General features: G+C 41.6%; 2 protein-coding genes and 1 long non-coding RNA gene across 4 annotated transcripts in view; 2 read left to right on the top strand and 1 right to left on the bottom strand.

Moving 5' to 3' along the window:
- LOC125710090 (receptor tyrosine-protein kinase erbB-4-like) overlaps positions 1-2,663 on the bottom strand; it is a 226,808-nt gene extending 224,145 nt beyond the window's left edge. For both annotated transcript variants that reach the window (XM_048979325.1, XM_048979327.1), the window contains exon 1: positions 2,359-2,663. In XM_048979325.1, coding sequence (XP_048835282.1) covers positions 2,359-2,434 — 76 coding nt within the window. In that variant the 5' untranslated portion in view covers positions 2,435-2,663. The remainder of the gene's footprint in view (positions 1-2,358) is intronic.
- Positions 1-13,908, top strand: part of LOC125710089 (fibroin heavy chain-like) — a 576,413-nt gene that overhangs the window by 362,956 nt on the left and 199,549 nt on the right. The gene's annotated exons all lie outside the window — the stretch shown is intronic.
- LOC125710101 (uncharacterized) lies at positions 7,492-11,466 on the top strand. Its single transcript, XR_007382919.1, has 3 exons — positions 7,492-8,377; positions 9,946-10,145; positions 10,845-11,466. It is a non-coding gene; the product is annotated as an uncharacterized LOC125710101 (long non-coding RNA).

The following is a 13,908-nucleotide window of genomic DNA, read 5'->3' as shown; positions in this document are numbered from 1 at the left end:
TATGATATACAACACATCACATCTTTTATGTTTTATTCAAAAGTGATTTGAACAAAGACCCACTATTCTTACCTAAACCATGTGACGCACTTAGAATTGTACGTAAGCGCTTTTCACATATCACATATGCCTACAAGGTAATCAATTATGGCTGTTGGCGATCACGTGAAATTTCTATTCGGAATTTATATCCATCGAAGCAACACAGTATGGGCCCAAATTATATTGCCTATAAATTTTAATTAAAGCGGGATATGGCAACTGATCTCCTGTAAAATGACAAATTTCATCCTTAATTACTACAGAATTACGATTTATTAAGAGGATTAATGTGAAGACCGACTGAGTGAACAAACTTTAAAACGCAGTTTAGGGAACCCAACAGCTTTTGTTTGCATGAAACCCACATTGCATTTTCCTAGTGCTATTATCGCATGCATTATATATACATTAAATGGTCAAACCAATCCGGAGTCATGGGGCAGATACATCCGTACGTAGGGGAATCGTGTACTCTTAAGCGATAAAACTTTTTTTTAATGTATGGAAATGACAGTCACGTCCGGTTGATGGTTGTTTCTGGGAGCTAAAGGAGAGTGAAGCGTCCCTCTGGTGCCCACTCCTCACATACCCCCATGAGATCACACGTGAGGGGGCGAAATCATCTCGCTTTCACCCGGCACCCATGGCGTCCAGTCGGGTGACAACGCTCGTAATCGGGAAAACACGTTCGGGGGGGATGCCGATGCAGCGACGTGCTGTCCTCGCCTCCGCCTCGATGGAGACAGAGCTCACTGGCAGCCGAGTGTCCAGCTCATACCACCACCGTGTGGATGCGCGCATCCTTTCACATACACAACAACTACGCTCATGGATAAAATAACACACAGCCGCTAGTCATTTCCAGAATGCATAACTATATAACGCTTAGGAAATTAAATAAACTACTTCATCAACACTGTACACACTATATGGTCCTTTGCCGTTCCAGACAGCCGTCCTGCCGTCAACAAGGAGGACAAACCGCATTCAAACAATGTAGTCTTTGTGTTAAATAGTATTTTTAAAGTTTTGAAGGTCAAGGCAAAAGGTACATGTACGTTGAACAAACCGTGTGCATGAGTTAACGGGCGTCAAAACTGAAACAGCCTTATTTAAGTAGCCTTTTAGGTATTTTAATAGAAGATGCGTCCATCCATGTATGTTCATATAACCTAATACTGCTGTATTATCATGTACCTCATATAAAATTGTTCTATTTTTTGGCTGAAATGGCGAAACAAGTAACCACGACTAGCCTACAGGTAATATTAATATTATTATAATATTAATAAGGCAGTGTTAACGTTTATTTTCAGGTGGTTATCATGATAAAATTGTGTTTTGTTACTTATTATTGTTTGTTGATAAATGTGTAGATACTCGGTAGTCAGTTTTATTAAATAAATTTACTGCATAGTCTTAAAACTTTAGGATGAACTAATAAAGACAATGATCCGTGTAGGGTGCCTTAATCTGGGGTGATTATGCAGTCTACAAAATCGAAGAAGGGTGCTGAAAGTCATTTGAATGTCTTCACATCCTTAAAACAGAATAATCTATTAGACCTTTATAGATAATTGGTGAAAGGAAACGATCTATTACGGGCAGCTCTGCAAATTGCAGTGCTGATATTTACAAACCACCAACTAAAATCGATTTCGCCGGAGCGATTTTTCGGAGATGTGTGAAGGTAAAAAAATAGACAATTCAGCTGAAATAATACAGCAAATGCAAAAAGGCGTACAATAACCAAGTAAACGAGGCTGGCTTAATTTGTATACTCGGGACACGTGTGCGAACATTCAGTGTTTTATGATCTCCTAATTCAACAATGGCATTCTGTGTGCGGAGCTGAAAGAGCATAGCCTCATTTGAAATTCCTCACAACCCCATTTCAAAACAGTCAGACGAAATGAAGCGCACGGACTACCGACTTGCAGGAAACGCAAAGCAGGTATTATCTAAAAGAAAAAAAGAAAAACTTAAAATCCAGTCGATTTTTAAGTCGGACTTTTGCAGACACGCAATGACGCACTAACAACAGTGAATTACAAAATCTGTTTTCTAATCCAGTGCAGTGCTGTTGAGATTTTTTTATTACCTCCAGCATTCAACACTTCCAAAACTGATCAGTGATATGAAATTTTAGAAGTCGGGGAAAATCGGACTCCACTAGAGGTGTAGATAGTTCAAAACAGTCGCACATTTCAACTGGAATCAATACAGCTGCGTGTCCACGCGGAATTGAATATAAGATCCCAGCGTGACAACTAATAAACATCTTGCGCACTAAACATTAGAGGGTCTGTCACTCACCTGACTGGGAAGAGCTAACCCGTACAACCACAGGAGTGAAGAGAAAGCCGAGGCAGACTAAAAAGGCTAGCTTCATTTTGGGGATGGCAGTAACTCCTTTAATTTACATGTCCAGTAAAATATCCCTTTTGCGACTGGAAATAGCGGAAACGTCTCTAAGTAACACTTTCGATGCGCAGATCTGAACTGTTTAGATTTTCTTCGTCCGGATAACGTTTTGGGAATATCTGTAGAAGTTCAAAGACTGGTAGCGTAGTTCCCACAGTGCGTTGTGGCTCGTCCAGATTACTGTGCTATTTCCATGCCATTACTGTCCTCGGCTCGCAGTCGAGAGACACGCCCCCCAGTTGACCTGTCACCGCCCACCAGCCAGCTGATTGGTCCAGTAAACAGCTAGTACAGCTTAACCCCGCCTTTCGTCACTCCCAGTCTTCCCTAATTGGCCATTCGGAGTTGCCAAAAAGACTTGCGTTTATTGTATCGCAGGCACCTGTTTCGGAGACGAGAGAATCAGGTGAATTACGGAGTGTCTTATTTGTGCCAGCTCTGTCTCTCTTGATTTATATCCCCGATCATCATATCTTGGTTACAGAAAATAAACACGTCTCTCTGCGGACATTTTCATATGTAAATAACGCCCCCCGATTATATTGGTGGCACTGTGGGAAAAGAACATTGGGATTAATTATCCTCGTAACGTAACTAACAGGTCATCGTGAGTCTAAAATACACAGGTTCATATTAAACTTGCAACGTCTGCTAACTCTTCCAGATTGACATTAAAGTGGAGACGCAGATGGTTTAACTTGCGTTCTGCCAGCAACTGCCCGCCGTCATTTCCTGGAGCTGTAATGGACTGAAAGCTGGAACGGCATAGTGGTCATCTTAAAATAGTGTTCTCGATCAGGGGGAGACTTCTTGCACCCATCAATGGGTACCGTTTTCCATTCTGCAATATATGAATATATAACGGAATATATTCAGGAGGTGTATTTTCAAGTTTCTTTCAAACTGCGCTTCCCTCAAGTGGAAAATGTCATTGCGCAAACATCCACATATAATGTAAATTGGCCATCCAGGAAGCCCGATTTCTTTTGACAACACAATCCAGACGTAGCTTTATTATATTGCGAAGAATAGAAGAGTTTAACACAGTCACGTTAAACTTAATTTGTTTGTGCTAAAATCCAAGCCATTATCATAGCAAGTTGGGGCAAAATACAAATTCATTAAACTTCACCAAAAACTTCACACGTAATGAATCGCAAGTGTTTAAGCCTATGAATCAAACGATTATAGCAAGCTTATTTTTACCTAACCACGTGACGTGATCTGGCTTGTACAAACCTGGACATAAATTGTACTTCTATGACAAAACGTCGTCTTTTTTTGTAGTAGCTAATCGTTTTTAGTGAAAACAGCTGTAACAAGAGCACAAACTCACTGACTGCTTATTAAAAAAAAAAGCTTTACATCCCTTTTCATTACCCAGATACGCAATACAGGGTTTCGGGGAAAAAAAACAACTATATATGTTTTAATTACGCTATGATGGTGTACTGTGGAAATTGGATAATATTCTTGGGAGACTTGCCCTATTATGACAATTGTACCTTTGCATAATTGTATAGGTACTAAATTTATTTAGTCTGACAAATGTTTAATATCTGTGGAATATGAGTGATTAAGAAAGTAAATATTACATATTAAAGTGAGCAATCTCCTATGTGCCGCTTATTACTTAATGGCAAAATTGTGGTTACGTGTTTTTCATTCTTTTAACGGTGTTGGGCTATTCCGAAATTATTTCCTACTCGCCGTTATTTTAATAATTATCCCCCCACACACACAGACGCACTAAAATTCGTAACGGGATTTGGGTTGACAACGCATCCCCAGTCGCTAGGTGTGACTCAAATTTATTTAAAACTGCTTTTTATTAGACAGGATGCGACTACATGACAGTCGTTAATGAAAGGCGAGCTCTGGAAGCCTGGGCCCATCGCAGCATTTCCAGGCGGAGAATAATGCACTTCGGGAGTTTTTATTGCATTCTGAAGAACGACGTCCCACCTTCCCCCGCTTCGCAATACTGCAGTTCGGTAAAGTAACACAGCGAAGAATAAGCGGGACCATTACAATGAGCTACAGGCTGACAGCAGAGCATACAAAAGCAACACAGGGGATTCTGGGTAACGCAATAACCATCCTGCAAGTTAATTGAGTCTTAAATGTTATGCCATTCTAAAAGGCAACACTCCTACTGCCCTTTTGCCATGGAAAAAAGGTGCCATTTTAAGTGCCTCCGTGAATGTTAATTACTCTCCTTTAATAAGCAGCCAGAATACTGTTTAGTTTTGTATCTGACAATGAGGCTACATCTAAACACTTGTTAGGGGGCAGCTGGGAGTATAAAGGTTAAGAAACTGGCCCGGTGAGCGAAAGTTTGCGTCCCGGTAGGGGGAGCCTTTTTCGTAGCCTTAAGCGAGCTACTTAGGCAGAATCGAAGCTGTAAAAATCATGCTTTAGTGTAAATATGTGTGACTGTGGGCAAGATAAAGGGCATGGCCTGTCAGTGAAAGGAAGGGGTATGTTCCCAGGCTGTGTTCAATGATAGAGAATGTTATGGACATGATCGGGTGACGCGTCCTGGGCGTAGATTTCTGCAAGGCAGGCACTGTCTCAAAAGATTCAGGTTCACTTCTGGAACACAGATGTGACAGGTCATTGCATTTGCAGATGTTTCAGCAGGGAATGCATTTATAATCATATCTATTTATGTCGTTCAAAATGTCTTTCAGAAGATTGTATTGAATCTAAATCTGTTGTCTAAAGAAAGATTCAGATCTGAAACTTTAAGCATTAGCCCAGTCAGGCACTGGGTACCATGTCACTTTGGCCAGTTGGTCTCAGGTTCTTTGTTCACAATGTTATCGCTTTGCACGAAGATTCTTTACTTTCTTTCGGGATTTTGGTCAAACATAGAACCTGAAACCACCAAAAAGGAAAGATTCTCTTAAAAAATACAGATGTATGTGCATAAACTCTTGGGACAGAAAAACCAGTTTCTTTAAAGGGAAGTTATACATACGAATAGTACCTAAATGTATTTGACCTATTGGGATTTAAGTCTATAGTGTGAAAAAAGAACGGATCCATAAATGAACAAAACTTTAAAATGTATTTAAATAGTTTAACTTTAGGTTTCAAAGACTTGTCAGCCTTTGGTTTCTGTACTACACAGGAATTTTCAACAAACGTGCGTTTGAAATGGTTAAATTAAACAGAGAACGATTCCTGTCAGAATGTGCCCTGCGTGGGAGGTATAATAATAATTAAAAACTTGCAAATAGTTTGCTGCCATTTTTTGCTGTGCCTTTTTCAGTGTAGACTAGATTCACATCTGATAACCCATTATAAATGTTAATTTTCGTAAATGTAAGCCGAGGCGCGATTTTCCCCGTATTTACACTTGATTAAAACTGCAAAACGGGCCTCAAATTAAATAAATATTATAGGGTATCGCCAAGTTTACACCGTTGCTTTCTGTTCATAAAATGGATTAAAGATTTATTCATACCTATACATCGACATATCTAAGTCGAGATTTACCCGAGCATTTCAGAAACATGGTATCGTACTGAAATAATCGTGCGGTCATTGATGGTCTGTTACGAGCCACACTAATAAGTGTCAGGAAAGGCAGAGAAAAGCACCAATTTCCGTCCAGAGGAAATGCATCTGTCCAATTTCAAAGGGATTAGAGGATTTCTGCAGTTCGGCGGCGACTCGGTAATACGAAAATAATCACATTTTGCAATGCTATTATGATTATACATGCCTTATATGATGCTTTCTTTCACTTTCATTGTCGTCATAAATTTACATCAAACCTGTCATGATATAACGACCCCGTGAATCTGCAGAACCTGTCTCATCTCGAGTTTGCGTAGATAAAATACAAGTTGGATAATCATCAAATGCGGGCATTCTCGCTGACTAATAATGGCAAATAAATATTTAATTAAGGACTTTCACCCAACTTTAAGGCTTAGCAAGATTTTAAATCAAAGTATCATTGTGTAGAGAGGACACGCATTTTTATTCAGAATAATAGATACAATTTAAAAGTCCAAATTATAACAGTTGCTATATTTCCATATTCGAGGCATATTAAATTATACTGGCATATCTTTCACTCACACATGTAACCCCAAAGTTAATCGTATACACGGAGATGTGAAGTTAGACCATTCCATTATTTATAATTAAATAGCGGTATATTTAGCAATAGAGGGTACATGTCCGGCATGAGGGATCCGCTATTAATGGCAGTGGTTTTAGTATATGGGCTAATCGGAACATCGCCTTGTCAGAGCCCCAAGAGAAGCCCTTCAGCTCGATAATTAACTTAAATCGCTTCACTCAAATACCAAGCGGTATAACTGGTCAAAATCTCAGGATGAGAGAATTATGGAGCTACCCTGGTTCCTTACCCTTGAGTAAGCACTTACATTAATGATTTGTTGGGTGTATATATAGCATATTTGTACCTAGGCGTAAGTGTTGAAAAATTTAAGTCACCATTAAATTTAAAAAAAAAAAAATCAGTTTGCAAACTCAGTTGCTTTGAGCAGCATATGCAGTTTGTCAGGTGGAATGACTGTGATTGTAATCTGGCTGCCAGTAGGAGCCGGTGCATGAAGACATTCATTACGTCTGCTGCGTCGGGTGTTCAGGACCGCAATAGAGACTTGTAAACGGAGGCAGGGACGGCCGGCGTGAGCTGGGGGCCCCAGTTTGACAGATGGGTGGCTCGGCTCATTCATCGTGGCGAATGGTTTCCACTGGATTCAGGGAGACGATAGTGCGACCGTGGTAAATTCCATAGGGCAGCGGACACCAGAAATGCCCCCCAAGGTAGGTGGAGACCGTCCTCTCAGGTCAGGAACCACCATGTATGTATTCTCATGCCTCTGTGTTTTTTAGGTCAACGTTCTGGCACCCTGTGGCAGCCAATGAGGGGAAATAAACAACTATATCACTTTTCTTTGGTGGTGGTGACGGGGGGGGGGGGGGGGCTGGATTAATATAGCTGCCCAGGGAGATGAGATCTTCAGCCAGCGATATCAGAAAGCATAGTTGCCAATGATTATTGCTGTTCATTTCAAAGTGTACCGAAGAGAAAGAACACATGCCGATTAAACTGATCAGTTTCTTTTCCAGCTACCTCTGGTACTCAAACCTGATCAGACCAGACTGTTGGTATCAGACGCGGAAGGATGTTTCAAGATCGGATGATGAATGTTTGCCGTGTCAGATGGAGAGGGGTGAAAAGAATGAATTAAATTCACTTTGATTGCAGGTATATTATGTTTTGGTGTGTTCCTGTATTGCAATCGACTACTTTTTGTACAAACTGATATTTCCTTTCTGTGTCTACAGTACAGTGTGATGCACTGTTATTCACTATTGTACATTGTTTTCTTCTATAAGCTGTACAATGTTATTATATGATTTTTTTAAGTGTCTTTCTTATAGCAGCCTTAAAAGGTCATTTAAGAAACCACAACATGAAACCAAAGTATGAATGTGATCTTTGTACTGTTTTATAATTAAGAACTGCTTGCAGGCCTGTCTAACCTGATAACCCCCTGTGGAAGGTTAGCACTTAGTTACATCAATGTCTTTGAAAACATTTTTAAAATATCATGGTCCTGCAGGTGTTTTCTAGTAGGATCCTGAAAGCCAATGGAATGAACCAAAAATACAACCATAATAGAAATTACACGGATAATTACAAATATGAACATGTATAGGATGGATACAACAGTGATTATTCCTGTGGATCTTCATACCCCAGAAGTGACAGTGTGGGACTGAGATCAAATACTGTATGTACAGGGATTGTTCCGGATTGCCACTCCCCATGGGGGGGAGGCATCCAAAAGTAGGTGGCCAAAGGAGGAGGCATGAATCAGGACCGAAAAACCTTGCAAGACGCCAACAGAACATTCCGGTAATGCAAAAATGTCCACGACATCCGTGCTGAGTTTCATCTACACCTTCGTCTCGTAAGCAGAACAAACTAGAGATGGGGTCAATGACAATGACACTGTGTGGAACCTTTGCAACAGATGGCAGTCCGCAGAGTAATATAACAATATCCATATCAAGCCACCTGCTATTTCAACATCGTTGATAAACATTCACATTGTCTGGAAAACAACTGAGTTAAATGAAATGTTTGTCTGCAAAGGTCACCGTCTTACACAGAGCAGATGGTTTTTAACCATACTTAGCAAATGCTACTGCTGGATATGTTACTGCAGGAATTCGGATTAAGCTTGTGCCTCAAGCAGTGTCCGGCCTAGGATCCGCCAGCTTTTCAGTCATCTGTCCAATGAGGACGAACCAATCAAGCAAGACCTTCTCATGGCTCACTGGGGAAAAGACTCCCCTGCCTGAAAAGAAACCTACAGGAATGTACCCAGACACTGTTTAAACATTTCCAAAGAGAAGGTTCATTTTTAAAATAATAAACAATCCGTGAGTGTTAGATACACCTCGGCTGGAAATAGCATCGCGATGAACTACGCAGCTGTTTCATGCGCTCTTAGGAGATGTAAAATGTAATTATAATAGAGATTATGTTGGAAATTATTACAGGGTCAGAAGTTTAATAAGGTCATACATTTCCAGTATTATTACTCAACTTCCTTTATTTCGTCATTTGTTTAAATGTCAGTAACTTGTGATTATGATTTCGTGCCCATGAAAATGGCACGCATCCGTAAACTTCAGAGGACTTCAATAGAACTTTTGCTCCATCTAGTGGAAGTGAGATGTCATGACATCAAATTGCGATTTTTAACCGACATCAAACTTTTAGAAGTAAAAAGCCTTTCGGATGAGAGGTGAAATGTTTTCAAGAAATTGAAAACAGTCCAGCTGCCTTCGATTCAAGCCCTTAAGACCCATCAGGGAAAGAATCAATAATAAATGTAATTCTGAATGTTAAATTGTCTAAAAAAACACAACAAATCTTCATGCAAGAACATCAGTACTACCATCCATCCATCCATCCATCTTCCAGTATAGTATCAGGGTGAGCCTTTAGCCTATCAAAGGAAATAAGACAGAGGAGACCCTAGATGGGATTCCCGTGTGACAAGTTAAAATGTAAAATATTAAAGGGTCTGATACAGGTTTAAAAAGTCAGTGGATTTGTAGTCTTTGCTAAAATGAGACTAATCTGCGATAAGGTTAAGAGGATCTTATGGTTACGGGAAACAATTTATACGATGCGTTTAAAAACGGTAAAAATCAAAATAATTTTAAAAGCGTTAGTGATGGGTTAGAACTTTTAGCTAATTAGTTATTTGCGTCATCCTTTATTGTTCGAAGTTGAACTGTGATTTGTTATCCGTGACCGGTAAAATGGTCTTGCTCTGCTAGTATGGAATAGCTTGCTTTTGTCTATATCCACATAACCAGGGGAGATCACGATATTTTCCTCATTCAACTAAATGGTCCCACTGAGGAAGCATCCCTATGTCTTACTGTGATTATATTTCCTATTTTCAGGGGCGTAACACCAGTCCATCGATGGGTACCCTAGCCAGTCATACCCACAGTCACACAGAATGGGCAACTGGTCTCACAGCCTTTGGGCTGTAGGAGGAATCTTGCAGAAATGCAGGGAGGGAGTGAAAACACCACGCAGAAGTGTGAGACAGTCCTGTTGCCAGATGAACCACAAAGCCGCTTTGCTGCGATTCACAGAGGTAATCTATCGTGCCCATTTTGTCTCTTGTGTACCCTAGCAAATATGAACGTGTTTCGTTATTTTTTTTTAAAAAGAAATCCTGGTTTAGTGCAGACTTTACCGAAACTATACAAACTTCACTGTGTTTGTGGGGGTCATTTTTAAGAAGCGGCGATTCATATAACTGAACTTTCTGGCGGGCTGTAAAATCTGTATTTTCTTTTCCCGGTCTCTTCGGGAAAGAATTAAAAAAAAAATTGCCACAAGATGGCATTAGAGCTCGAGAGTTCAATAAATAAATAAATACATAAAATAAATGACACTCTCGAAAAGCGTTAGTCTAAGATATATGGATGTGAAATATAGGCACAACAGTGGCATAATTTAAAACACTGAATCCTACAGACAAACTGCAGCAGATTTAATTGCTTATTACACTAAACATGTTATTTATTTCCCTGGGGGGTATTGTGCTGGGAGTTACATTTGTAATGCTACTGGACGATGAGTTTCTATCCTATTGGAACCAATAAGTTCTATCACATCTTATATGAACTAGACATAATTGTGAGTCATGCGTCCTTTAAAATCGTTTTTAAACATGCCCAGCTGACTGTAACAACCTCAAGATGTACAATATAATCGATGGTTTGGAACGGGCAGAAACGTAAGTGCTCTTTACTGTTATTTTTTTTTAAATATAAATTTCCAATTTCAGATTTGGCCGGTTTCCACTCTTTGAGCCTTCGTTGGAGTTTCACGAGCTGCTATAGCCCAAGTAGGTAGTGGGAAGCAGCTGTAATCGACTCCCTCAAGGCACACTGGCTTCAGTCATTGTGCTTGCCTGTTTATTTTGGTCGTGAAGCCACACAAAATGTTCCAGTGCTTAAATGTGTCACCCGTGCTGCCAGTTATTAAAAGCGCAGTGTCGGCATGGCTGCTGAAGGGTTAAGTGCTGTGGTTAACTGGGCAAAAGAATTTTAAAAGTACGCTCACACACGATTAAACTAGCACACAGTCGAGTCTCATGACAGGGGGAAAAGGTGATGGAGAAATAGCTTCCTGTTTTTTTGCACGTGTTCTCCGTGCTACCGTGTGCGCGTCAATGCATGCACTACGACACGCGTGCGTGAATGTGCATGCACGGGAGCCGTGTGCCTGCGTGACGGCGGATGCAGGCGTGCGTGTTGTGGACCAGCGCATGTGAGTGTACCCGGTAAAAGCCATGCAGAAGGCTACGGATGCGCAACCCCCCGTGCCACCACTTGCCACGCTTGTTTGTTCTGGGGCTTAACAGTCCTGAGATCCCCGCCCCCCCCCCTCCACCCCCCCTTCACAGACAAGCCACTTCCTCGCGCTTGATGCAAAGGCACCCTTTGGAAAGAAAAGCGCGGGTCTTCATTTTGCGGTAAGAGGCTGTAACTCCGGCATACACCAAAGTGGGACTACAGCCACATCTAATACCTATGTCCGGGCAGAAAAAAACAAACAAATAAACAAAGTTGCCTGGGGGAGGGTTGGGGCGAAGGAGTGCTTGCTGACCAGGCAGTCAGCGGGTCTGGAAAGTACTAACATCGAAGGATGTTACATCACAGCGATAGAGTCTGCTAATAGAGGATCGTCAAAGCCTGCAAATGACGCTGCTGTCAGCAAAATATGCACAGCGGCAAAAGATATATAATGATGCGTATGAGCCACTGATGAGGTTCATTTTCACGATCTTCTTTCCAAGGCACCATTTTGGTGTCCCTGTATGAAAAACAAACATCGGTCTGGACACAAGCACCGTTTCAAGATGTGACCTCCTCCGTTGGTCCAGTCGTTACGTTAACTTGAGTGAATCCATCGATTTCATGCCCAGTAAAAGGAAATAACAGGTAGCTGACTGGGAGTTGTTTCACCCTCCCATTGAGAGCTTCTTACTAAGAAGATAGGGTTCTTACAGTCAGAATCATTAGCGGCCTGCTCTGTATTCCCTCTGAATACGGATTACGCACAACATTTAAAACTTTTATAAGGAGAACTAGGCTGAAGCTGAAAACATGCATCATCAGTCACCATGTGAAAGAAAAAGCTGCCCTCGTAAAATGTGAATTTTTCCAGTAACAAAACACTCACATGACTGCCTGCCTTCACCTTTCTGCTTTCTCAAATGGAAACATTTACTATAATTTCAGAACAATGGTGTGATACAGTTTTATTCAAGTGCTTATGTGACTAGGTAGGGTCAACATTTCTCATCTGTGTTAAAAACAGACATATCCCACAGTACAGGGTCAACTGAAATGCAGCAACCCTGCAGCTGGGGGCTAAGGGCCTTGCCTAAGGACCCATGGACATGTGACTGTTTTACCAAGGCTGGGGCTCAAACCAGCAATCTTCAGATCACAGGCATGGAAACTTAGTCCGCTCAGCCACTCACCACCTTACTTGATACCTTGGTTCCCTGGCCTGCCGTCACCCCCGGCTGGATAAGACGTTATGGAAAAGAATGCATGAATGGATTTAAGGTGCCCGGTCGGTTTGAACTTGAGCACGACTGGATAAACGGGTAACGTGGCCACTATCTGAAGGCCGCCGCCGTCGCGTCCCATGGAACTACGATAAGCAAGAAGGGTCCTGGGAAATGCTTGACTTTAGCGGATTATAACTAGGTGTCAGAGGAGCAGCTCACCGAATCCAAAAGCTATTCAGCGGTTTTCCGTGGAAAGGAAAACAGCGACAGCTGTGTGTAATGATCACCGGCCTATTCATGAGGACCATGGCAAAGACAGCAAGACAAAGACCCAAAGTGTAAAGACCCAAAGTGTAAAGACCCAAAGTGTAAAGACCCAAAGTGTAAAGCGCATTTATCTTACAGAGCCCTCACTTAAAAGCAATTTTTCACTCTATGTCCTTTTAATCCAGATGGAGTAATCGGTGTGTATGTCACTCAGTGGATGAATAAAAGCCTTGTTTTAATGCACTTTGTCTGAGCATCATGCACAACCAATGGCACAAGAGATGTGCTGTGGTATTTTTGATATGATTTCTGCCTCGCTGCAATGGGGGGTTCAGTAGCGGATTAAGACGTGTGGCTGTCTGGAGTGCGTGATATGAGACTGACCTGACAAGGACAGACTTTACCATCTATAATTAGAAGTTGGCGCTTTTGAGCACATGTCAGTTTTCGGGCCGCTTGTTTCGGGCGTGTGGTTTCGTCTGTTTCGCCTTGTGACTCCCAGCTCCTCCTATATCGTGGTGGAGCCTTGCTGTGAGAGGAGCCTCGGAGGAGCTGTGGCTTCTGCGAGCCTGGCCCTCTCGCCTCCTCTTTGAGGCTTCTTTTAAAAAGCGGACGGTTCCTTTAAAACCAATCCCCCATAAGTACCCTCGGGGTTTTCCTGCACACACGTGGACCGTGAGATTTGGTTACAGGGTCTCTGAGCTGCGGGCCACCTCAACGCATTCGAAGACGACACGCAGGCCCACTGCAGGAATGCATTTACACCCTTGCGGGAGTGCGGCACCATTGAAACGTTCTTACGTACGGCTGCAGATCCATCCTCCAGGAAGGAAATGGACATCTGCTCACAACCTCTGACAAAGGCATTGAATATAAATATCCTCAATGGTGAGAAAAAGTTAGATAAATGAGTAATAGTATAATTTAGCTCTGTCATCCACTTTGATTGCCAGTTTTGCAGCACAGTATAGTAGCAGTGTGGGAGATCAATAGTGTCCTCTACAGGTCAGATTGAGAAACAGGCACTTCAAATTTTTTTTTACATTATTTCTTTCAACTT

This window comes from Brienomyrus brachyistius, chromosome 16 (assembly GCF_023856365.1).
Source record: "Brienomyrus brachyistius isolate T26 chromosome 16, BBRACH_0.4, whole genome shotgun sequence".
NCBI classification, from domain to species: domain Eukaryota; kingdom Metazoa; phylum Chordata; class Actinopteri; order Osteoglossiformes; family Mormyridae; genus Brienomyrus; species Brienomyrus brachyistius.
This window is presented reverse-complemented; position numbering and strand designations above follow the sequence as displayed.